Below are 25,923 nucleotides of genomic sequence, written 5' to 3'. Positions count from 1 at the left end.
GGTCCATTTAGCTCAGTAATGTCAGCCCTCCTGCAGATGTTGGCCTAAAACTCCCATAATCCTTAGCTATTGGCCAGTATGCCTGGGAATTATGGGAACTGTAGTTCAAAAGCAGCTGGGGGTCATAGCTGAGCAGGTCTAGTCTACACAGACTGGCAGAGGCTTCTCCAAGGTTGCAGGCAGGAGTCTCTCTCAGTCCTAACTTGGAGATGCTGCCAGGGAGGGAACTGGGAACCTTCTGCAGGCAAGCATGCAGGTGCTCTTCCCAGAGAGGACCTATCCCGTACTATTTTCCAGTGCTCCCAATGTAGTCTCCCATTCAAATGCAACCCAGGGTGGATCCTGCTTAGCAAAGGGGACAATTCAGGCTTGATACCACAAGACCAGCTCTCCTCCCATACCTTGGACCATCCCTGGACCAGTGTTCTGTGTAACAGGGATTCCTAGATGTTGTTGATAACAGCTCCCACCATCCCCAGCCAAAGGCCGTTGCAGCTGTGAATGATGGGAATTGTAGTCAACAACGTCTAGGAATCCTTGTTACAGGACACACTGTCCTGAACCCATACATCCAAAGGGTGCCTTCAGTCAGCTCTTCATCTTCCCCACCATCTGTTCTCACGGTTTCTTCCGATCCTTCACGCACACCTTAGCTCAGCCCCTTCTCCTTTGCCAGGAGTGGGTGGGATGTATCCCTTCCCCATTCCCCAAGGGCATTCCCCATTCCAAACATATCTCTGTACCCAGAGTCCATCTCCTAACAACTCCCAGAAAGAGACATTGGCTGACCGTCAAGGAACCACAGAACGGCGGTCAAATAAGGGAAGCAATGAGGCTGTTCGCACGTGCAGCAAAGGCCGGGCTTGGCTGCCTAAGCCTGATCTTTGCTGTGCGGCAGTGAGCCCTCTTAGGGCGCCAGTCACTTAGTCAAGGTTCAGGGCGCAAGGGTGCCCTTAACCCGGGCTAAATGATCGTGTGTCAGTGCCACGCATATCCTTGCAGCACCCACACACCAGCAGCCTCCCAGCCGGTGTAAAGAAACCAAAATCCCCATAATGCACCACACACTTGTGGGAGGTGCATCATAACTCCCATCACAAATTATGGGAGTTTCAGGGGCCTCCTGGCCCCAATCCTCCATGCTGCCAGGAGCAGCTGGCTGTTGTCTGGGCAGGAGATCTGCCACCCAGCAACAGCATAGAGATCATCTGCAGGGGAGGTAAGCATTTTGAAGCTTCTCCCCTCGCCCCGTTTGAGCCCTTTCTCCTGATCGTGAGAATGGGCTCAATATATACTGGATTCACTAATATCACTGCCAAATCCATTCCAAATCCAGAATGTTATATTTAAAAAAAAATAAAAATACAAAAACATTTAAATCAATCAATATTCATTTGATAAAGACAAACAAAACAGTAAAAAACATATGTTGTCTACCAAAGCCTCACGCACTACATATATCCCACATAAATGAATACAATTCTATGAATACAATTCTTCTAAATGTGTGACAATGACCAAGACATAGTGAGCGGAATCCTCAAAATTACTGCCGCAGGCACAAATGTCCTGTATGAGTTGAAGTAAATTTCCCAGTGCTGGAAACTGCCAAATTCCTAAAGAACCGGGATGTACCGACGCAAGGGCACTCCCCATCCGACACAGATCTCTGTACCCGTTAAGGAAGCACAAGGAACATCTTGTGTCCGATCTCAGACCCTGCTCAGGCGTGACTTGAAGGCAAACCCCGAGGAGTCTGGAGGCTCAAATGTCCATGCGATAAACACCGGGGCTAATGAGTCATTGTGTGTGCTCTTAGCTGCGACCCCATTACTGCCTCATCGGTCACAGTCACCGAAAAGGTGACTGTGATCTACATGAGCCTTCACCTTCTCCCTGCACAGAAGGCTATGATGCTGAGGACGGAATGCACTGAGCTAACAATATGGCAAGAATGAGCTATGTGCCCCGCCCCCTTTCCTTGTAGCTGGGATGGGAAAGGGCACCCACCTCTTAAGCCAGCTGCAGGCTGGCACATCCCTTGAGTGCCAGTGATGATTGACAGCCACCCGGCCATGCCCACATCCCAGAGATGACATAAAGCACACAAGCTTCCCCCAGGCACAGGGACTGGAGCCTGGGCCCCGGAGTGGTGCATGTGATCCCCATTGGCAGCCATCTTCACCGAACATCAGGTGTGGCAACATGGCGTGCATGACTCTGATGGCCAGGAATACGGACATGCGTTGGCGCCTGCCGCTGGTGTGCCTCCTCTGGGAGGTGGCCATGATCGTCCTCTTCGGGGTCTTTGTGCGCTTTAACCCTGAAGCCGACGCGGCTGGCTGGGGGATCATGAAGCGTCAGAAGAACATCACCAGTGATTCGGAGAACGACTTCTACTTCCGGTACCCATGTGAGTCATGAGAATGCTTAGCGGTGATACTATTTGTACTTTTTCTTAAATAAAACCTCAATGGATAGGTTCAGTTTGTGAGACCCTTTCTGAAAAAAAAGTTCAAAATGGCACAGTGTGGTGCTTTATAGCACTGTAGAATTTTAGAGTTGAAAGGGATCTTTGAAGGTCCTCTAGTCTATCCCTCCCTCAGTGCAGGAAATATGTTATGCTTTATTTATTTGTCATGTATGCACCTCACCTCTCCTCCATGGAACCCAGGGTGGCATGTATTGTTGTTATTGCTGCTGCTTCTACTACTACTGCTACACAAATAATTTTGATGTCCTACCTGCGTTTAGGACAAAACTGGTGTCCCAACCAGGGGAGTAGCAGAGTGTGCAGTTCTTGTGGTCAAGGAAAAGCCCCAAACTTGTAGAAGTTCAGGAAGAACTCAAATGACATCTAATTGTAAACCTCCCAAAGATGCAAGTTTGGGGCAGTATAGAAATATTATTATTATTATTATTATTATTATTATTATTATTATTATTATTATTATTATTAAATAAAAATAAATATTTTAAATAAAATGCAGTTTTGCAAAAAAGACAAATGTCGATACAGTTAGTGGCCTTGGCATTCTTTATGGGGTCATTACTGTTATGATTGCATTGATTCAAGTTAGACTGGGTAAGACGTCTCAAAGGTTCACACTGAATGAAGTTCGGCTTGAAGTGGGGAATTTGGGAGGCATTTGGGAAGCGTGCAAATCTGGGGCAATTTCAGGCAATCTCAGGGAGAAATTCTTCTAAAGTTTTAGGGATAGCTTAATAAGATATGTATTCAAATTCAATTCAAATTCAAATTGAATTTTTGGAACAAATTAAAATCTGCTTCAAATTTGAACGAATTTTCAGAATTTGATTTGAATTTGAAATGGATTGAAAAATTTGTTTCGTGCACATCTCTGCTTTTGGGCAGTGTTGCAACTGATTGCAGTTTAAGGAGAATAAGTTGTGAAGTCCCTCAAAGTAGTGGAGATATCAGTTGGCCCTCTAGGGAAATACAATGAAAGCCCTCTTTGCGGCAGTGAGACGTACTCTTCCTTAAATCCAAACAATTGGCATTAATGCCTGCAGTTTAGGCTTGCTGTTGGCCTTTAAGAGAGCCCTGAAAACCTATTTGTTTGTCCTGGCCTTCCAAGGTTTTTAAATTGTTTGGGGGTATTTTAACTGGTTTTAAATGGTTTTGAATGGTTTTAAAATGGTTTTGATATTGTTTTAAGTAGTGTGTTTTAGATGGTGTTTGTTTTATTTCTTTTTAAACTTGTTGTGCACCACCCAGAGCCTTTGGATGGGGTGTTCTAAAAATGTAATTAATTAATTAATTAATTACTAACTAACCAAGCAAGACAGCAAAGTGAAAACACAGCCATGAGGTACTTTTAAAAGCCCTTAAAAGCAATTTCACCGGCTGCCCATATGACAAACAAAGGATTAATCTTTCTCCGTTTGTTTTCCTGCAAATTGCTTTGACTTGTTTATCTGGTATATTTGTTCCTGTCATGCATCGGTAATCTGAATATGTATATCTGCCATTTTTCAACACACACACACAAAGTCCAAGTGGTTGACGTAGGAAAAGGAAAGAGAAGACGGCTCCCTGTCCCAAAGGGGTTCACCATCTAAAAAGATGCACAAGGGAGATACCAGCAGTAGTCACTGGGAGGGATGCTGTGCTGGGGTTGGATAGGGAGGGACGGTTGCTCTCCTTCTGTTAAATAGAAGAGTCCTCATTTGAAAAAGTGCCTCTTTGCCCAGTTAGCAGAGGTATCCCACCCCTGAAGAGCAAATTTATTAGCATCTGGTTATTCGTTTATACTAGTATTTGGACATGCAGAGTGCCAGTTTGGATAAAACACCTCAGACGTAGTCAAGAAATGTCACCAGGGGCCATCAGGATATCCAGGAAAGACATTAAGATAAGTTCACTTTTGGCATATCCCCTTTTTAATCATGTGGGCCGATTTGGAGGAGAAAAATACTATCTGAACAAGCCTTATGACTGTTTTTATGAAATAGGAACATAGGAGCTTCCTTCTCCCATGTCAGACCATTGGTCCAACTAGCTCAGGATTGTCTATACCAGGGATTCTCAACGTTGGGTCCCCAGATGTTATTGGACTTCAACTCCCATAATCCCCAACCAAAGGCCACTGGGGAAGGGGATTATGAGAGTTGAAGTCCAATAACATCTGGAGACCCAACGTTGAGAACCCCTGGTCTACACTGGCAGTGACTGTCCAAGCTTTCGGGCAGGAGTCTCTCCCAGCCGTGCCTGGAGATGTTGCCAGGGATTGAACCTGGGACCTTCTGCATGTAACCAGATGCTCTTCCACTGAGCTACAGCCCTATACTCAATAAACATTAGAGAATCACCACATTTCATAGAAACAAAGGAATCTGCCTTCTACTGAGTCAGACCCTTGGTCCATCTAGCTGATCATAGGGACATAGGAAGCCGCCTTATACTGAGTTAGGCCATTGGTCCTTCTTGCTCAGTATTGTCTACATTGGTGGGCAGTGGCCGTCCAGGGTTTCAGGGTGGGGTCTTTCCCAGCCCTACCTGGAGATACTGGGGGTTGATATGATGTTAATGTTATGCTATGGTGTTTAGAGTGTCAAACTAGGATGAGGGAGACCTGGGTTCAAATCCCCATTCTGCCATGAAGCTCACCTGGTGACATTGGACCAGTCCCTTATCCTTACAACAACCTTGTTAGGTAGATTAGACTGAGGTTTTTTGTTGTTTTTAAAAAATAACCATATATAATGCCCTGAGCACCTTGGAGGAAAAGCAGGACATAAGTATTAAAATAAATGAATCAATAAATACACTGTGCTGGAAATACCCCCGAAGGGCAGTATATTTAAATAAAAAAACAATATAAATGAAAAATAAATAATAATACACAATTGCCTAGGGAGGGGGCAGGCCAGAAACATAACAAAATGGTTTTGTTATGTTTTCTATGGAACACAGGATTTTTAAGTGAATCCGTGCAGATCTGGGGGAACTGGAGGTACGTTTACTGTTCTGTTGTTCTCGATAGCAATATATGGAGGGGATTCCCAAGCAGGTGCTGGAGGAAATGTAACCCCCATCTTTCACTCTGATTCACCTGCCTAAGGACCTCCTGGACCATGGATAATTGCTGAGTTTCTGTTTACATCACTGCAGCCGATTTCTATCTTGAGAACATAACTAAGGGCAATGTTGACTGGAGATTTATACCCTTGTTTTGCTATGCAGACAGAGGTGCCCCCGGGGAACAGGTGGCAAATTTTTCTGGTCACAAAATAATGTCCGGTATGCCAGTGATGGATTTTTTAAAGTCCTTGTCAGCGAGGGAGAGGTGGGGGGAGAGAGGAGAAAGGGAGAAGGAATGAATAGGTCAGGATCCAGCATCTTTGGGATCTCTGTTGTTGCTTTCTGGATGAGAAGTCTGCTGCCATGACTGGTTTTAGGAATCCACGGGGTTTCAAGGGATTCAGATTGGGTTGGCTTTCTTCTAAGAAAAAGCTTATGCTTCTAGCTCTTCGTTTCGGGACCAGAGGTGGGCAGATCTCTGTGGTCACAGATTTTTATCTGTACGTTTGATGTCTATTTCAGGCAGTATAGACATATGAGAGGCAGGTAGATAGATAGATAAAAATACATACAGATCACCCAACTATTTTGCTGATTTATGCTTATTCTCATCAGGAATGTAGTAAGGCATGTGTGGAGGTAGGAGGGAGGGTGTCCACAGTGTGCTTCACAACTCAAGACATGCACATTCCTGTCAAAGGGGGTGTGTGCCTGGGGGCATTCTTTGGGGTAGTGGTGGCCCAGTAGGCATTTAGGTCCAGACTCTGAAATAACCTAGTGCATTCGTCCTGGGGCAGAACTTCAGGTGTGCGGGAAACTTGGTTGGGTTTTTTTTAGTAGCTAGCAGCCAGAGGCAGGTGCAAAAAGTCGTGGTTCAGGATTTGCAGATGGAATTAAGAAACAGGGTAGCCTACTTTCATAACTGCACGACACCAGCGATTCCCAAACCTGTGTCCCCAGATGCTGCTGGACTACATATCCCATCATCCCCAGCCACAATGGCCAAAGGCCTTTGTTTGAGAGCTCCTGTTGGAGAACCCCTGGTTATGCTGTACATGAATGTTCAGCATGCTCCCCCTCCCACTGTGTCCACACTCCCTCCCCATGTGCTCCCCACCGTCCACCCAGGAAGGCACCCAGGTGGGTGATGTGGGTGGGGTATGTGCATGCGCTTGAGCGGGCTTCACCTGGGGTGCCCCTAACCCTTGGGCTGGCCCTGTTGGTGCTACTGATTGCATCTTCAGTCCAGGCATTTTTTTCCCACCTGGTTCACACTGCCTTCCCACCTCATCCACTCCTGGTTTTGCCCTCTAACTTTCTTTATTTCAGCAGCCCATTTTTTTTGGGGGGGGGGTGGGAATAGAATGGGGAGATTCTCTTGTTGTTGCTTTTGTTAAACAATTGGGGAGCTGGAAACACTTTTTGATCCACTGAAAATCACCAAGAGCCTTACCATAAGATGCTGGTATAAATTCAGCTTGATTGATTGATTGATTGATTGAATGCCGTCAAGTCGGTATCGAAGCTTAGTGACCACATAGAGAGATTCTCTCCAGGATGATCTGTCTTCAGCTTGGCCTTGAAGGTCTCTCAGTGGTGCAGTCATTGCTGAAAATTCATTGCAAATTAATTGGTGCAAATTCAGCTTACCCCTCTTCTAATAATGTGCAGTGTTTCCCCTGCTAACTGAGCAAAGGAGCACCTTTTAAAAGTGGTGGTTTTCTTTATTTAGCAGGGGGAGAGCAACTGGCCCTATCTGTCCCCAGCACAGCATCCCTCCAGCGGCTGTTGATGGTGTTTATATGTGTCTTTTTAAATTGTGAGCCCTTGGAGGACAGGGAGCCATCTTTATTCATTTACTTTTATTTCTCTATGTAAACCGGCATGGGAACTTTTGTTGAAAAGCTGTATATACATATTTGTAGTAGTTGTAGAGTTTCTAGTGCAGTGTGGATTCTGTAGTCATCAAGTGCTGAACAAACATGTGTGAACTAGCCCTTGGTACAGAGTGAGTTGGTTGCTGTGCATGCAGATAGGTGTGAGTTGAGTTTGATGATGGTGAACATACCCAGACAAACCTTTTTGAATGAATCTGCTTCCCTCAATGCAGCATTCCAAGATGTGCATGTGATGATTTTCGTGGGCTTTGGCTTCCTCATGACGTTTCTTCAACGCTATGGCTATGGAGCCGTCGGGTTCAACTTCCTCCTTGCAGCCTTTGGGATCCAGTGGGCACTCCTGATGCAAGGCTGGTTCCATACCTTTGAGAATGGGAAGATACTCATTGGAGTTGAAAGGTAAAAAAGACAACAGGCTTGGAACTTGGTGGGGTGGGGTGAATCATTTCCGGGTTGGACCATAAGCTCCAGACTGATGTGTGGCTGCTGTGTCTCCCCCGATGCCTCTTTCTCTCCTCAGCCTGATCGGTGCAGACTTCTGCGTGGGCTCCGTTTGCATCGCCTTTGGGGCCCTCTTGGGCAAAGTCAGCCCTGTGCAGCTCCTCATCATGACCTTGTTCCAAGTTACTCTCTTCTCAGTGAATGAATACATCCTGCTTGACCTGCTTCATGTAAGGCTTGGTGACCCCTGCTAACTGAGCAAAGAGGCACCTTTTTAGTGGCAATTCTCTTTGTGGCAGGAGGAGAGCAACTGACCCTATCCATCCCCAGCACAGCATCCCTCCAGTGTCTGTTGCTGGTGTTTCTCTTATGTTTCTTTTTTCAATTGGGAGCCCTTTGGGGACCGGGAGCCATCTTAGCCATTTTATTTATTTGATTTATTTATTTCTATGTGAACCGCTTTGGGAAACTGAAAAGTGGTATATAAATGTTTGTCATCTTCGTATTAGTAAAAACACTGGTCAGTCATTCTGTGTGTAGTCAGTGTAGATCAGGGCTGCTCAGCTTCAGCCCTCCTGCAGATGTTGGCCTACAATGCCCCTAATCTTTGTCTATTGGCCACTGTGGCTGGGGATTATGGGAACTGTAGTCCAAAAACAGCTGGAGGGGGGCAAAGTTGAGCAAGCCTATACTGAGTGAGGTGGATTAAGGGTCTGACTCGGTATAAGGCAGCTTCCTATTTTCCTAAGTAAAGTCATGATTCTCTTATGTTTATTGAGGACGGGGCCATAGCCAAATGGTATAGCACCAGCTTTGCGTGCAGAAAGTCCCAGGTTCAATCCCTGGCAGCATTTCCAGGGAAAGACTCTTGCCCGAAACCTTGGAGATGGGTGCACTGTAAGATGTTTCATTTAGGGGATGGAGCTGTAGCTCAGTGGAAGAGCATCTGCTTTGCATGCAGAAGGTCCCAGGTTCAGTCCCTGGCAGTATCTCCAGACTGGGCTGGGAGAATCTCTTGCCTGCAACCTTGGAGAAGCTGCTGCCAGTCAGAGTAGACAATCCTGAGCTAGATGGACCAATGGTCAGACTCAGTATAAGGCAGCTTCTTACACTGCTATGAAGAGAAGCAGCAGCAGCCGCCGCCAGTCAGCCAAGCTGCCCCTGTGTTTTGTGTGGGCAGAAGGGGAAGGGGGCTCACTGTGTCTCTTGCCCAGGACCCACAAAAACCTGGAGGCAGCCCGCACTGACCTCTGTTGAATGTAGTCGCACAAGCAGGACACACTTTGTGAAGAAAAGCCCCTAGAGGAAGAGATTCCTTAGATCAGCAGATAAGGGAATTGGATCGAACTGTGACTCCGGGGCTGAAATAGCAGGGAAAGCTCAAAATAGATTTTGACAACCGCCGACAGTAAAGACAGATTTCTTCAGGCAATGGCTTGAGAAATGCCTGTCAGTTTCTTCTTGGTTCTCCTGACTGTGGAAATGAGAGGATCACAGCAACGGAAAATCTAATGGGTTTTCTAGTTACCGTCCTAAAGTTCTCCTCCCAGTGTTTGCTGACCAGTTGTGAATTTTGCAAAATCTGAGGTGCAGGGCTCATGTGTTCAAATGCAACGTGTGGTGGAGAGATCAGATGTAGTAGTTTGCCTTTCATTGCTCGGCAAAATCTGTGTTTCTCCGGCATGCATGCACATAGATTTTGAGATTTGTGGTGCTTGATTTCAAACTCAGTGTTATGGTTAATTTATCCAAGCTGTCTGCCCTGTAACTAACACTGAGATTAAATTCACAACTTTATCAGGAGATACTGGGGATTGAACCTGGGACCTTGTGAATGCAAAGCAAATGCTCTCCCACAGAGCTACAGCCCCATCCCAGAATAGGAAGGTGCTGTTTACTGAGTCAGACCACTGGTCCATCTAGCTCAGTATTGTCTACACTGACTGGCAGCAACTTCTCCCAGGTTTCAGGCAGGAGTCTCTCCCAGCCCTACCTGGAGATGCTGCCAGGGATTGAACCTGGGGCCTTTGTGCATGCCAAGCAGGTACTCCATCACTGAGAGACAGCCCTTCCCCACTGCTTTCCAACACTGAACTTTCTCTTTCCCATTTCTGCAGGTTAAGGATGCCGGTGGATCCATGACCATCCACACCTTTGGGGCTTATTTTGGGTTAACAGTGACCGCCATCTTGTACCGACCCAACCTGGATCAGAACAAAGAGAAGCAAGATTCTGTCTACCATTCGGACCTCTTCGCTATGATTGGTGAGTTTCTTTTCAGCGTCGGTGCTTTCCCTAATGATGCCTTCAGCTCCCAGGCTGTCTGGGCTCAGTGAAGATGGAGGAGAGCTGGTCTTTGTGGTAGCAAGCACGGGTGGCCCCCTTTGGTAAGCAGGGTCCACCCTGGTTTGCATTTGAATAGGAGACTCCACATGTGAGCCCTGGAAGCTATTCTCCTTGGGAGGTGGGTCTGCTTTGGGAAGAGCATGTAGGTTCCAAGTTCCCTCTCTGGCAGCATCTCCAAGATAGGACTGGGAGAGACTCCTGCCTGCAACCTTGGGGAAGCAGCTGCCAGTCTGTGTAGACAATGCTGAGATAGATGGACCTGTCTGACTCAGTATTTGGCAGCTGTCTGTGTTCCTATGGAAGATGGGCTCAGGTTGCTAATGAGAGAAGCATAACCCTTTTATCCATCTTGAGTGAAGCCCAGGAAACAGACGGAAAGAAATGCATTGTGAAAACCACAATGTTGCTTGTAAGCTGTTTTCAGCCAGCATTCTTTTATGGCTACGGCCATGGATTCTCTTGCCATGGCTAAGTCTCTGAGCTAGATGAGAACCATGGATTCTCATCTAGCTCTGGAAGGCATGTTGGCAATGGGGCAACCACAGAAAGATAAGGGGAAGCAGGAAGGGAGCACAGGTCAGGATTCAGATCATTGGTCCGTCTAGCTCAGTATTGTCCACACTGACTGGCAGTAACTCTCCAAGGTTTCAGGCTGCCCTACCTGGAGCTGCTGCCAGGGTTTCAACCTGGGACCTTCTGCATGCAAAGAAGATGCTCTTCCACTGAGCTACAGCCCCCTCCCCGAATACAAGAACATAGGAAACTGCTCCTTACTGAGCCAGACTACTGATCCATCTAGGAGAAGAGAGCTGGTCTTGTTTTAGCAAGCCTGACTTGTCCCCTTAGCTAAGCAGGGTCCACCCTGGTTGCATGTGAAAGGGAGACTAGAAGTGTGAACACTGGAAGAGATTCCCCTTCAGGGGATGGAGCCACTCTGGGAAGAGCAGAAGGTTCCAAATTCCCTCCCTGGCAGCATCTCCAAGATAGGGCTGAGAGAGATTCCTGCCTGCAACTTTGGAGAAGCCGCTGCCAGTCTGTGAAGACAATACTGAGCTAGATAGACCAATGGTCTGACTCAGTATAGGGCAGCTTCCTATGTTCCTATGTAGCTCAGTTTTTCCTACACTGACTGGCAGCAGCTCTTTGGGGTTTCAGGCAGGCGTCTTTCCCAGCCCTTCTGGAGATGCTGCCAGGGACTGAACCTGAAACTTTCTGCATGCAAAGCAGATTATCTTCCACTGAACTACAGCCCCATCTCCAACAAATATAAGGGAATCGACACTTTACATCCCCAGACTGAAAGAATTGCTGCATAGGAACATAGCTGCCATATATGAAGTCAGCCCTCCTTCTGAGCTTCTATGGAGCATCTGGACAGCTGCGAGTGCAGCCTGAATCTGACACAACCGAGGTTGCAAATCAGTCTTCTCCTCTGTTCCAGGCACCCTTTTTCTATGGATGTATTGGCCCAGCTTTAACTCTGCTATTTCCAATCATGGAGACGCCCAGCACCGGGCTGCCATCAACACCTACTGCTCTTTGGCGTCCTGCGTCCTCACCACCGTGGCCTTCTCCAGTATGCTGCAAAGGAAAGGCAAGCTGAACATGGTGAGCAGTGGCTGGTGATCGTCCCACTGCCCTCTGTTGGCAAGGGATGCCTGACATATCTAAGCACGGGGCACCCCTTCCTCCTTTGCAATCAGGTGCGTGCCACTGGCCAAGAAGTAATGTTGGGGACCCTTCATAAGTCAATAAAATCATGCACGGTGTGGAGAAAGCGGATAGAGAGAAATTCTTCTCCCTCTCCCATCCCACTAGACCCAGGGGTCATCTCATGAAACTGAGGGCCAGGAAATTTAGGACCAGCAAATGGAGGTACTTTTTCACACAACGCACAATCAACTTGTGGGATCCTCTGCCACAAGATGTGGTGACAGCCAACAACCTGGATGGCTTGAAGAGGGGCTTGGATAACTTCATGGAGGAGAGGTCTATCAAGGGCTACTAGTCGGAGGGCTATAGGCCACCTCCAGCCTCAAAGGCAGGACGCCTCTCGATACCAGTTGCAGGGGAGTCACAGCAGGAGAGAGGGCATGCCCTCAACTCCTGCCTGTGGCTTCCAGCGGCATCTAGTGGGCCACTGTGTGAAGCAGGATGCTGGACTAGATGGGCTTCCTTGGGCCTGATCCAGCAGGGCTGTTCTGAAGTTCTTGAGTAATGGAAGTAATCCTTCCGCAAGGAGTCCGTGCTGCAATGGTGTCTGATGTTTGCATACAGGTCCACATCCAGAATGCCACCCTGGCAGGGGGCGTGGCCGTTGGGACCGCTGCAGAAATGATGCTGACCCCCTACGGCTCCCTCATTGTCGGTTTCATCTGTGGCATCGTGTCTACTGTCGGGTTTGTCTACTTCTCGGTAAGAGCCTCCCCGTGGGCTTTTGACAACAGTCAGGTTGGTCCTGAGGAATGAAAGGCGCCAAGCCAGGCAATAAATTGACTAGAGAGCAAAGCTCCCAAAAGCCTTTCAAACAGCATGTCCCATCTGAAAGATTGCTTCATAGGCACATAGGAAGCTTCTTTATACAGAGTCAGACCACTGGTCCATCTACTATTGGTACCATCTACTATCTGCTGGTAGTGGCTTTCCAGGGTTTCAGGCGGGAGTCTCTCCCAGCCCTATCTGGAGATGCCGGGATTGAACCCCAAAACTTATGTATGTAAAACAGATGCTCTACCTCTGAGTTACGGCCCATCCCAGCATAGGAAGCTGCTGTCTACTGAGTCAGACCATTGGTCCATCTAGCTCAATATTGTCTACACTGACTGGCAGCAACTCTTAAAGGTTTTCGGCTGGAGTATTTCCCAGCCTTATCTAGAGATGCTGCCAGGGATCGAACCTGGGACCTTCTGCAGGCAAAGCAGATGCTCTGCCACTGAGCTAGGGCCCCATCCTAGCATTTTATCTATTTATTTATTTATTTATTCATTCATTCATTCATTCATTCATTCATTCATTCGATTTTTATACCACCCTTCCAAAATGGCTCAGGGCGGTTTACAATTAAAAACAGAAACCATTAAAACCAATAACAATTAAAACAGAGATATAAATATTAACACCAATTTAAAAACATATTTAAAAACAATTAAACTATCCATAGCAATTAAAACTCTGAAAACCAGGTTAGCATTAAAACAATTAAAACTAATTTAAAACCCTGAAAGGCCAGGCCAAACATATGGCCAGACTTACTGTATGAACCTGCTGCCTACTGAGTCAGACTGTTGATCCACCTTGCTCAGTACTGTCTACTCTGACCGGCAGCAGGTCTCCAGGGCTTCAGGCAGGATTACCCTTCATCCTAGTCCAACAACATCTGGGGACCCAGATTTGAAAACCCTGACCTCAGTGTGAGGGCGGCTTTAGGAGGCAGTGAATCACCATGTTGATTTCTTCTTTGGCAGCCTTTCTTAGAGTCCAGGCTAAATATCCAGGACACATGTGGAATCCATAATCTACATGCCATGCCAGGTCTCATCGGAGGCATTGTGGGTGCTATTACTGCTGCCGCTGCTACCGAGGAAGTATATGGAAAGGACGGGTGAGATACTCTGGAGCACTTCGGAGTGACGGCGTTTCTTTGGGAGGAATGGTGGGGGTGGAATTGTGGACTGCCCAGTATACAAACGGAGCTCTTTTTTGGGTCAACTCAGCTTCCGTTTCTTTTTCAAACTTAGTCTTGCTGCTGGTGCTAGGCAGGGTTGCATTCAGATGCATTGATGTAAAACCGACAAGTCCTCATTTTATTGACTGTATTGAAGTCCACCTAATGGCGCAGTGGGGAAGTAGCTGGCTTAGGGAGCAAGAGGTTGCTAGTTCGAATCCCCACTGATATGTTTCCCAGACTATGGGAAACATTGATATCAGGCAGCAGCGATACAGGAAGATGCTGAAAGGCATCATCTCATACTGCATGGGAGATGGCAATGGTCAACCCCTCCTGTATTCTACCAAAGAAAACCACCTGGCTCTATGCTGTGGTCGCCGGGAGTAGACACCGACTCAACGGCACTTTACTTTTATTTAAATTCCCAACTTTGAATCTCTCGACATTGTTCATTACAACTCACATCATCCCCTGCCACCATGGCTCAACTCCAAAGTCCTTTGTTGCTGGGGATGCTGGGATTTGAAGTCCAAAGCCTGTTGTATCTGGGAAAGATGGGAATTGGATTAGAAAATGGGTTCTAAGCTGTGCAGGGCTTCAAAGCGTCTCCTGCTAACTGAGCAATTGCTGTTTTACCAGCTTGTTTTATTTTGTTTTTATTGTGTTTCTTTTTGTGAACCTCCTACAGCCTTTGGAGACAGGAGGTATATAGAATAGAATAAAATAAAATAAGTGGGGATTCTCTTTACCAAGCAGGGGGAGAGCAACTGGCCCTATCCATCCCTAGCACACCATCCCTGTCTCTCTTATGATTCTTTTTAAGATTGTGAGCCCTTTGGGGACAGGGAGGCTATCTATCTATCTATCTATCTATCTATCTATCTATCTATCTATCTATCTATCTATCTATCTATCTATCTCAACCGCTTTGGGAACTCCTTGTTGAAAAGTGGTATATAAATATTTACCATCGTCATATTTGTAAAGGGTCAGCGAGGATGGGTATAAGGGATGCAATCCGTGGCTTGCAATTTTTGCTGACTCACTCACTGCCTGCCTTCCGCTCCCTTCTTTCCAGCCTCATCCGTGCTTTTGACTTCACTGGTGACCATAGTCAAAGGACAACAAGCGTCCAAGGGGGCTTTCAGGCTGCTGGCATTGCTGTCTCTTTGGGCATGGCCTTGGCTGGAGGGGCCATCGTAGGTGAGAGTCTGTGAGTGAGATTCAGAGGAGGAAAAGAGAAAGCATGTTCCGATAGCCCTTGGTGTGGAATGCATCTCAATGGGGAATGGTGTGGAATGCATCTTGGTGGGGAATGGTGCTTAAATGGTGCAGAATGCATCTTGGTGCAGAATGGTGCTTGAATGGTGCAGAATGCATCTTGGTGCGGAATGGTGCTTGAATGGTGCGGAATGCATCTTGGTGCGGAATGGTGCTTGAATGGTGCGGAATGCATCTTTGTGCGGAATGCATCTCAATGGGGAATGGTGTGGGATGCATCTTGGTGCAGAATGGTGCTTAAATGGTGTGGAATGCATCTTGGTGTGCAATGCATCTCAGTGGGGTCCCTGAGATGAAGGTTGGCGACAGAAGGGGTACCGTTTTGTCGCAAAAGAACCCCTGTGTCGGGGAATCCCCAATGAGGAACAGGCCACCCCAGGAGGCTGAGAAAACTCCCAGGAACAAACTTCCCCAGAGTGGGTGGCAGCAGGTGTTTGGGGCGGGGGGATGACAACGATGCCTCCTCTGTCTGGTGAGCGCCCAACTGCCCCTGGCAGGGAGCAAGGGAGACACTGCCAGGCTGTGGCGTGATCTCGTGAGGCTGGGGGAAGCTCTCGCGGGATTTTTGGGCTGAGATCTCACGCGATGGTGAGATCTTGCGAGATCTGCCCCAAATGTCAGGAGCTACATAAAGCAGGACTGGCTGATGATGAGAGGCCAATACAGGAAGAGGGCTAAGGAAGGAAGGAGCCCTGTGACTCCAAAGGAGGCTTACTGAGGAGGGTAGATCCTGACACCATGATTTGGTGCAGTCTCACCACCCTCATTGTTTTGAATGCCTTTGATGGCAGTTTTAATGTAGGGGGAAATGCATCTTTGCCACAAAGGCGAGTGCAAAGAATTCCTCTCCCCTCGATTAATTGCATGTGCGAAGCCACATTAAATTCAGAGGAGGATCTGATGCTATGCTCTGGACCCTTATTCCAATGTGATGTATTCTGGCTCAGAACTGTGGAGGGGGAGGGCCTCTGACTCACCCCAATGATAGCAGAGCCAGCGTGCACAGTAAAAGCTGAGCCCATTAAATGGTAGCTTGACACATTTGTTTAAGATCCAGAGCAGGTAGGCTTGATTGGAGAAGCCTAACTGGGGAGCATTCTTGGGCAGAAATTCTCTGTGCCTGAGCTTTCTGTCTTCAGAGTAGAGCAGTAGGTTCCAGATAAGGGTTCCTCTAGATGCTGCTGAACTACAACTCCCAGCATCCCCAGCCATAAGGAATTGTAGCTGGGGATTCTGGGAGTTGTAGTTCAGCAACATCTAGAGGAACTCTGGTTGTGAACTACTGGAGTAGAGAGAGGAGAGAGAGAGAGAGAGAGAGAAGCTGTGTGGCTAATGGAGTCTGCAGCAGAAAGAGGAGAGTTGGCTGTGTGGTAAAAAGCATGAATTGCCCACTTTGCTAAGCAGGGTGCACTCTGGTTTGCATGTGAATGGGAGTCTACATGTGTGAGCACTGTAAGATATTCCCCCTTAGGGATGGGGCTGCTCTGGGAAGAGCACCTGCATGCTTGCATGCAGAAGGTTCCAAGTTCCCTCCCTGGCGGCATCTCCAAGAGAGGGCTGAGAGAGACTCCTGCCTGCAACCCTGGAGAAGCCACTGCCAGTCTGGGTAGACAATACTGAGCTAGATGGACCAAGGGTCTGACTCGGTATATGGCAGCTTCCCATGTTCCCATGTTCCTATGATCCAGAGAGGCTCCAGAGCAGTCTGGGAGCTAGAAAGGCAGAGTGATAGGCCCTGAGAATGTCCGTCTACCAATCGGCGAAAGCCAGATCAGAAAGAGAGGCAACAAGAGAGAAAATAAAGAGGAAGACCCTTCCTCATTGACACTACTCCTAATGCCCCTAGTGGTCTTCTTAATTATTAGCTACTGAAGCTGTAATCACAGAATGTGTGTTTTTCTTTCCATAAAGGTGGCATTCTGAAATTGCCCTTCTTTGGTGACCCCATGGATGAAAACTGCTTTGAGGACAACGTTTACTGGGAGGTGAGTTCCTTCAGGTCTGGAGAACTGGGACCATTGCATCTCGGACAACTCTCTGGCCATGCAAAGTCCTTTGTATGTGCTTTCGAGATGAAATCCTTACAACAGCCCTGTGAAGCAGAGCTTTCCAACTGTGGGTACCCAAATGTGGTTGGACTACAACTCCCATCATCCCCAACCACCTTTTTCATTAAAAGTGGCTGCCTAATTTCTGCTTCTTTTTACATGGTGATTACTTAGGATCCCTTCCTATGCTCAGTGAATTCGGTTTGTATCCGAACATAGGGGTGTAGAAGCTAGCTCAAAATTGAGCCAGCTCAAGCTCAAACCAACTCTCCTCGAAGGCTCGAGCTCACACCGGCTCTCTTCAAAAGCTCGACCTTGAACCGAGTCGGGCCCAGTTTGAGGTCGAGCTGAACTGGCCAAGCCGGTTCGAGCCCGGTTCAAGGGTGCTGGTGGGGATACGACTGAGTTTTAAAAATGTCTTACTTCTGCCGAGGGCAAAAGATGAGATATGCACGGGCAGGCAGGAAGAAAGAGGGCAGAAGATGGGTTCCCCCGCACCTAGCTATGATCGCTTAAAACAACCACGACAACCCAACTCTTGCTGCCATTTGGAGCTTTGGAAAGCTCCAGATTTTCCCGAAGCGAGTTGGAGAAGTCCGATCCGAACTGGGGTGTTTAAATTTGGGCTTTGACTCCCTCTGAACTCCTCCAATTTTGGCAAAATGGGACATGGTCCGATTATTCACCAATCTGATTTTACACAGGCCTACAATTTTACCATTCTTTGTTTGAGCTGGAAGGACGGAAAAGTACAGCCGTTATGGCACAAGGTGGTGCTGTTGCCTGTTGTATGACGTTACTCCCCATTGCTGCTTGTGCATCTTGCGTCCCTGGTCTCTGCCTCCATGGGCACCAAGACCGTTGGCATCGTTCCAAAAAAAAAGAGAGAGAGAGAGAGAGAGAGATTGAGAGAGAGAGATGGAGATGTTGTCGCCTAATGGATGTTTTGCTGTCTCTGTGAAGGTGCCTGGGGATGAGGAGAGCGGCCTGTACTGTATGCATGACCCCAATATTAAGGCTGTAGAAAGCCCCTGAAATCACCCGAGGAAACACAACGGTAAGATGGGTTGGTTGCAAGGTTTGAAGGAAATGATGGGTTGCTTTCCTTATGCATATGTTTACTATAATTAAATTAAAGGGCACATTTACTGCAATAACTGCACATTTGACCCTTCCCTGCGGTTAGTTTCCCACTATTGCCTCCTTTGTGCCTGCTTTCTAGATTGTAAGTTCTTTGGGGCAGGGACCTCTTGTCTCATTCTTAGCAATATAGGAAGCTGCCTTAATTTTGAGTCAGACCATTGGTCCATCTAACGCAGTATTGTCTACAGTAGCATCATAGGAACATAGGAACAACATAGGAAGCTGCCATATACTGAGTCAGACCATTGGTCTATCTAGCTCAGTATTGCCTTCACAGATTGGCAGTGACTTCTCCAAGGTTTCAGGCAGGAATCTCTCTCAGCCCTATCTTGAAGAAGCCAGAGAGGGAACTTGGAACCTTCTGCATTGACTCACCAGGGTTTCAGGCAGGTGTTTTCCCCAGCCCTACCTGGAGATGCTGCCAGGGATTGAACCTGAGACCTTTGGTATGCAAAGCAGATGCTCTATTACTGCACTGTGGCCCCATTACTAAACATGGGAGACCATAGGAACATAGGAAGCTGCTATATACTGAGTCAGACCATTGGTACATCTAAGGACAGTCTTGGCTACACTGACTGGCAGCAGCTCTCCAAGGAGGCAGGAGTCTTTCCCAGCATACAAAGTAGACGCTCTTCCATCTTGGTCCATCTAGCTCAGTATCGTCCACACTGACTGGCAGCAGCTCTCTAAAGCTTCAGTCGGGGGTCTTTCCCAGCCCTACCTAGAGATGCTGCCAAGGACTGAACCCAAGACCTCCTGCATGCAAAAAAACATTCTCGACCACTAAGCCATCGTCCTAACCCACACCGATCCTTCTCTGAGATGTTTGCCAGATTATTTGAATGCCTTAAGCCTGGACACAATAATTCAGAAGTGAGGTACAGCCCACCCTACTTTTAATTCAGTAGCATTGACTTGGGAAAACAATCACCTTCTCTTGGCCAAATGGGTGCGCAGTTCCTCCAGCCCTCACTTGTACAGGTAGGCGTCTTTCCCAGCTCTACCTGGAGATGCTTCTAGGGATTGAACCGGGGACCTTCTGCATGCAAAGCAGATGCTCTACCACTGAACTGCAGCCCCACCCTCTAAAGGAAATATCTTACAGCACCATATAAAGCACCATGATTTGGGAGAGTCTCCAAGGGAGAGAAGGGAATTCTACAGTTTATAGGGCAACCCCCAATAATCTTTCTCTATGAGCAGGTTCTTACAGTTCTTGCAATGCCAGCTAAATGGGAAATTGGAGATTAACACGGCGTGAATACTTCCAATTTTCATTGTAAGAATCAGGACATTTTTGGTGATGTCAGGTCAGCACCATGCCAACCCAGTATTTAACAGAGAACCACAGCTGTAGATCAAGAACTAGATCAACAATCTCCATTAAATGTTGGGCTGGCAAAGAGCTAGAGTGACATCCTGCCCAGAGAGTAAGCAAGACCCATGAAGCAAGAGCTGTTTTCAAGATGGCCACCCTACCAGTCAGCCAATGTATCAAGCAAGAATTTCAGGACCCGAGACAGCTCCACATAGTCTCAAGTAGGAGTTTCAGGACCACAGACAGCTCCAAGCAGACAGCTCTTGCCAGTAAGACCTGGAATTCAACATAATGTAACCCTTTGGTCCTCTGTGACCCAGACTATATTTCCCAGGCTCCACCCTCTTGCTTGGAAGGGGGCCACCTTAAAGGGGCAGCACCCTGCAAACTATTGATCTGTGGCCACTCCACTAGTTCTCTCAGAGTGTGTTGCCTGTGTTGGTGAGTGAGCTCTTTGGACTCTTGCCGAATTGTGCTGGATCAGGCCAATGTCAGTCTAATTCAGCATTCTGTCTTCTACAGTGGGCAGCAATATGCCAGTGGAAACACCATGGGCAAGTAGCAGGCACTATGTGGTCTGCTGCTGGTGGGCTATTGCCTTCCTGCCGTCCATCTCAACCTAACATTATTCTTTCATATGCACAGTTGCTGCATGCAGACATCTTGGAGTCTAGCTGTGCTTGAGAGACAGGAAGCTGACAGAAATATTAAGAACACGAGAAAAGCCCTGCTGGATCAGACCAACGGCCTATCTAGTCCAGTTAGTCTAGTCTAGTCCAATACTGAGCTAGATGGACTGATCGTCTGACTTGGCATAAGGAAGTTTCCTATGTTGCAAGTGACTTGGAATAGCTTCCCTGTGGCTTTGAGGTGATCTCTGCTAACTGACCAAAGAGGCAACTTTTTATAAAGCCAGTTCTCTTTATTGAGCAAGGGGAGAGCAACTGTCCCTATCCACCCCCAGCACAGCATCCCTCCAGTGGCAGTTGCTGGTGTCTCTCTTATGTTTCTTTTTTGGATTGTGAGCCCTTTGGGGACAGCGAGCCATTTTTAATATTTATTCATATCTACGTAAACCTCTTTGGGAACTTGTGTTGAAAAGTGGTATCTAAATATCCGTCGTATTTGTATTTGTATTTTGCCATCCAGGCGATATCCAGACCAAACCTGCTTAGCTACAGCAGTTGAACTGCATCATGGACTATCACTCTGTTCTCCAAGCCAGTAGGAAGAAGGAAGTGGCATCACTGCTACTGACACCGTTCCTTTCCTTTGTTTTCCCTTGTAGGACATCCCAGAAGACCAGAGTGAATCCCAGTTGGAGAGGATGATTATTATCTTGGGCGGTCCTTGGTGTCTTTCTGTGTCCTCAGCTCCCTCAAGGAGAGAACTGTGGTCTTCTGGAACACACAGCATCTTGTCCCATCATTCCTCTGCTGACAGAGATTCTTTATGGACCATCCTGTGGCCATGTTTTCTCTTCCCACATCCTGCTCTTTGTAGGAGGAGAAACAGTTGACACATCTATATGCAGGACAAGAAGCACCTATTTTCTCTAGGTTTTCTCTGAAAACAAAGGAGAGGCAGTTCCACAGAAGCCGCTTTGAAATGCCCCACATATTATCTCTGGGGGGGGAGGTTTTCCCTGTCAGTCCCCCATGTAGATTTGTGCCCCTGTAAGCAGTAGTGCACATAATGGCTCACGCCATTGAAAATTTTCTATGAAATTTGGAACATACATTCTCAAAATAAAATAAACGAATGGCTCGCCACTAGATATCACCGCAGTCACCATGTGGCCATTGTAATCTGTATACTGCTAGCCCTCTGTGGCTCTCCAGGCCAGAGGCAAGCATTTGGAGTTCATGATTTGGCAAGTCAAACCAAAAAAATAGATGAGTTGGCAACATAAAAGCCATGGATTGGGTTGTGGAGGTCCAGACAAAGACCCTGGTGGAGTATAGCTGGTTGGCATGCAATTGGGAATGGAGGGTTGACAGGAGGAAATGGGCCATGAGACTCATTAGTGGTTGTGGATAACTTTTTCTTTTTGGACTACAACTCCCATCATCCGAGTCGCAACAACCAAAGACTGGGCATGATGGAAGTTGTCATCTGAAAAGGACAAGTTACTCAAGACTGCTTGTTAGGGATGGACGGAGATGGTTGCTAGGCCTGGGAATTCCAGGATATGGTGCAGAGGAGAGAGGCCAGCTTTTTAATATTTTGACACGGGTCAAAATATTAAATGTTTGGGGCAGCAATATTTGTGGGATCAGTATCTCAGCCTATGACTCAAGAGGTGCATCCCAATATCCCTTGCAACATCACAGGGGTACAATTTCAAGATTGGGTTTCCCTGACATTTGCACCCTAACATCCTTCTGGATACTGCAAGGGATCATGGGAGATATCTTTCACGTAATGTGCTAGCGTAGCTGCTTGAGGCAGCAAGCCTGAGCCATTCCTGGCTAAGGTTACAAAAATACCCAACCGTCAGAATGCTGGCAAGCGACGATCATGTTGAAAGATGTGGAAGGGGCAGCAGAATAAGGGAAAACCAAAACAAATGTCCAGTGCCCAGCTCTGTGGGCTCAAAAAAGAAGAGTACTACCAGAGCAACCACCGAGATTCACTTAAGTTGCTTCTGCCAAAATAAACCTCCCCTAAGCCCTTTGATGGATTTGTTAGGATGGCCGTGGCCCACACCACTCTTCGGCAGCTGTGCGGGCAGCTGCCACCTTTATTACCCATAATGCAATGCCCTGTCCCTGTTGCTCCAAGGCAGCCACACAGCAATAGATGCAGGGACATTGCATTATGGGTAAAAAAAGAGGGGGCAGCAGCCAGCCTGGCTGCTGCGAAGTGCTCCAGGTCACAGCTGCCTCCATCCCATCATAGGGCTTGGCCAAGGGAAGCTGAAGCAGACCCTTAGTAGCCTGTCCTTCTAGGACTCGGCTTTGCCTACTAGAGATTAGGATTCCCCGTCCAGTTTCTTTGCCCCTACTATTCCTCCCCCAAACTGTAAATGTTGTAAATAAACCGATTTTCACAGAATGCTATGCGTGTCTGGAGTATTTTTTTTCTCCCCAGAGGAACCTGATCCCCACATGGATGGCCCCAAATGCTCCTTCCCCACAACTGGGAATGATAAGATGGCAGCAATGTGTTGGGGACATTTTATATTGGTTCTTTGCTCTTTTTATTACTTTTTCCTCTGGCACTGTAAGAAATAGTAAGCAGGGATGGCACCCAGCATTGTGCCATGAACCCAGCCCTGGGGTTCAGTTGCTGAGGAGGAAGCAGCAGTTAGGCTGGAGGAGCTAACCCTATGCTCGGCCCCAGCCCCAAGATCTGACCCTGGACTGCATCCTGCCAACTGGGAGACCCTGGAAGCAGAGATCCCAGAACTAGAGACCCCCAATACCGGAATGTGCCAGCCTCAGCCCTGGAAGGAATCACATTAGTACCTTATGTTCTTCATTGCCTTCACAACTGTGCCAACATTAGGCCAGGAGGGTCTTGAAGGAGCAGAGAAGGAATGCGAGATTCCAGGCCAGAGGGGTGTCCTTTTAAAGCTCTCTGCAATGCAGGTAGGGAGGCGGAGCCTGGGAGGGACGGCCCAAAAGTATTTAAGTCTCATTCTGCCTCTGACCCTTGTAGGGATGTGCAATAAACTTGGCCGAATCAATTTGAATTCAATTTGGATTTGGATCAATTAGACTTGAAACGGCTTTCGCAGAATGGGATTTGTTCGTATTGATTCAAATTCACCTGAGCTCGAATCAAATCCACTTGAATTCAATCTGAATTTGATGTGAGTTCGGGCAAATTCAAATCCATTCGAACAAAACCCATTCTGTGCAAGTCGTTTTGAGTTGAATCGTTTCGAATTTGATTCAAATTGATTCAGTCAAGTTTTAGGCACATCCCTAGCAACTTGTCTCTGGGAGCTCTCCAGGGTGCTGCAGCCTACCTTGCTGGCTTCTGATTGCAGGACAAGACAATTAGTGATCCAGCATGTGGTTAAGATTGCCACCAGGCCTCAGGGCTAGATTAGAATCTTATTTCCCTTACAAGGTTGGTTGTTGCTCTTTGTTTCTTTTCGGTTTTGATCATTTTATATTGGATTGCTTTTTAATGTATTGTTTTAAGGTGAATGTTGTGATTCTCCTGTAGCTAGGGCAGTGGCACTGAAGGAGAAATGTCTGTTTACTGCCTGGTTAGCTTTACCCGCTGGGCATCACTGGATCCAGTGAAGGACAATTCACTGGGATGTTCTCTTGTGCAAGCCCCACAGAGAGTGTAACTTTTGCTATTGACCTATACAAGGAGTGGACCTAACAATTAGATTGAATGACTCTTCTATATGATTGTTGCAGCTGAACTGTTTTATGTGAGAACTTGGGGAGAGGGAGAGGAAAGACATGAATTCCCACCATTTCAGAGTGGGAAGCTTTAGCAATATCACATTGCAGTTATGGCTAAATTAACCAGTTATATTAAAATAAAAGAGAAGCCATAATAGACTTATTTAAAATTAGGGATCCTTTATTGATTAAGAGAAGAACAAAGCACACTTTCCTACAGAAATATGACTTCTGTTTATTGTTGCCAAATTGATATGGCGGTAAAGTTAATCCAGCGTCTGCACAAAACTGGCACAACTGTAATCATCATTTTCCTACTTCTAATTAGAAACTTTTTGCTTAAATGAAAATATAAATGCAAGGCAAATGCAAACTCACAGCCTATCTAGTCATAGGAAGTTGCCTCATACTGAGGACATTCACACAATCAAAATGGCGTTCTACCCAGGTTTGGGAGCTGGGTGTGCTCCAAATTTTCAGTTGTGTGGAAGCAAGGTAGTAGGAAAACCTGGGTAGCTTTTCCTCCTATCTTGCTTCCACACAATCACTTCTGCCCAGGTTTTCCTCCTACCTTGCTTCCATGCAACTGAAAACTGGGACCACACACAGCTCCCAAACCCAGGTATAACACAGTTTTTGATTGTGTGAATGATCTCATTGAGTCAGACCATTGATTCACCTAGCTTGGTATTGTCTATGCTGTCTGGCAGTCGCTTTTCAAGGTTACAGGCAGGAGTCTCTCTCAGTCCTACCAGAAGATGCTAGGGAGTGGATCTTGGATCTTCTGCGTGGAAGCATGCAGATGCTCTTCCACTGTGCTATGGCCGATTCCAGCACCCTGTTTCCCACAGTGACTCACCAGCTGCCTCTGGGAAGCCCCCTAGCAAGGCATGAAGGCAATCCTTCACCATTGCTCCCTCCCACCAATGAAGCATATCTCCTCTGAACACAGAGGTTCAATAATGCAATCATGGCTACTAGATACCTCTACCACCAGGTTCCCAACCTGTGATACACCAGATGTTGCTGAACTACAACTCCCATCATCCCCAGCTACATTTTATTATGGATGGGAATTGTAGTCCAGCAACATCTGGTGTACCACAGGTTGGGAAACAACCCACACTATACATAACTGTTCTAATCCCCTTTTAAGTCATTAATGCTAGTGTCTGTTAGCCCATTTCAAAAGAGCTACTTCTATAAATTATGTATTGTGCGACAAAGTACTTTTCATCTGTTATGAATCTCCTACCAATCAATTTCATCAGCTGGCTCCAAATTCTAATATTTTGAGAGAGGGAGAAAAGCTTCTCTCTCCCAATTTATCTGTACCATCCATCATATTATAAATGCCTATCCTGTCTCCCCCTTTAGACACTGGTTTCCTCAACTATGAAGCCCCAAATATGTTTGTCTTTCCTTTAGTATATGAGCCAGTTGGGGTGATGGGTACCACCTGGCGGAGTGAACACTCATTCGGATTATTGACAAGGTCTATACTTCCAGAGATGGAAAAGAGATGAGAGCACTACAAGACTTTTAGCTTTCAGTGTACAATCATCCCTCGCCAACCACGAGGGTTCAGTTCCGGAAAAACCTCTCTATTGGCAGATTCGCAGTTGATGAGCAATTGAAGTCAATGGAAAACGGGGTTAGGGAAACTGGTGGCAAAAAGACTGAAAAAACAAAGGAAATTTTTTTTTTTGCCAAAACCCACCTAGAATCACAGGGATTCCCAGATGTTGTTCACTACAACTCCCAGTATCCCCAGCTGCAGGGGCCTTTGGATGGGAATTGTGGGAGTTGTAGTCAACATCATCTGAGAACTCCTGTTAGAGGGAACACTGCCTGGAATCCCTT

General features: G+C 47.0%; 1 protein-coding gene across 2 annotated transcripts; it reads left to right on the top strand.

Moving 5' to 3' along the window:
• RHCG (Rh family C glycoprotein) lies at positions 1 to 21,477 on the top strand. Of its 2 annotated transcripts, XM_053273122.1 has the most exons (11): positions 6 to 2,413; positions 7,656 to 7,842; positions 7,964 to 8,114; positions 10,002 to 10,149; positions 11,672 to 11,838; positions 12,508 to 12,645; positions 13,695 to 13,831; positions 14,976 to 15,100; positions 17,090 to 17,163; positions 18,190 to 18,283; positions 20,979 to 21,477. In XM_053273122.1, the coding sequence occupies exons 1-10, from the start codon at positions 2,206 to 2,208 to the stop codon at positions 18,259 to 18,261; spliced, it is 1,407 nt and encodes a 468-aa protein (XP_053129097.1). In that variant the 5' UTR covers positions 6 to 2,205; the 3' UTR covers positions 18,262 to 18,283; positions 20,979 to 21,477. The 2 variants fall into 2 exon arrangements, with proteins under 2 accessions (XP_053129098.1, XP_053129097.1); XM_053273123.1 differs by lacking the exon at positions 20,979 to 21,477 and having other exon boundaries at positions 1 to 2,413; positions 14,976 to 15,110; positions 18,190 to 18,282.
• The last annotated feature ends 4,446 nt before the right edge of the window (positions 21,478 to 25,923 follow it).

Source organism: Hemicordylus capensis, chromosome 10 (genome assembly GCF_027244095.1).
Source record: "Hemicordylus capensis ecotype Gifberg chromosome 10, rHemCap1.1.pri, whole genome shotgun sequence".
Classification (NCBI taxonomy): domain Eukaryota; kingdom Metazoa; phylum Chordata; class Lepidosauria; order Squamata; family Cordylidae; genus Hemicordylus; species Hemicordylus capensis.
Note: the sequence above shows the minus strand (reverse complement) of the source record. Positions and strands in the feature narration are given on the sequence as shown.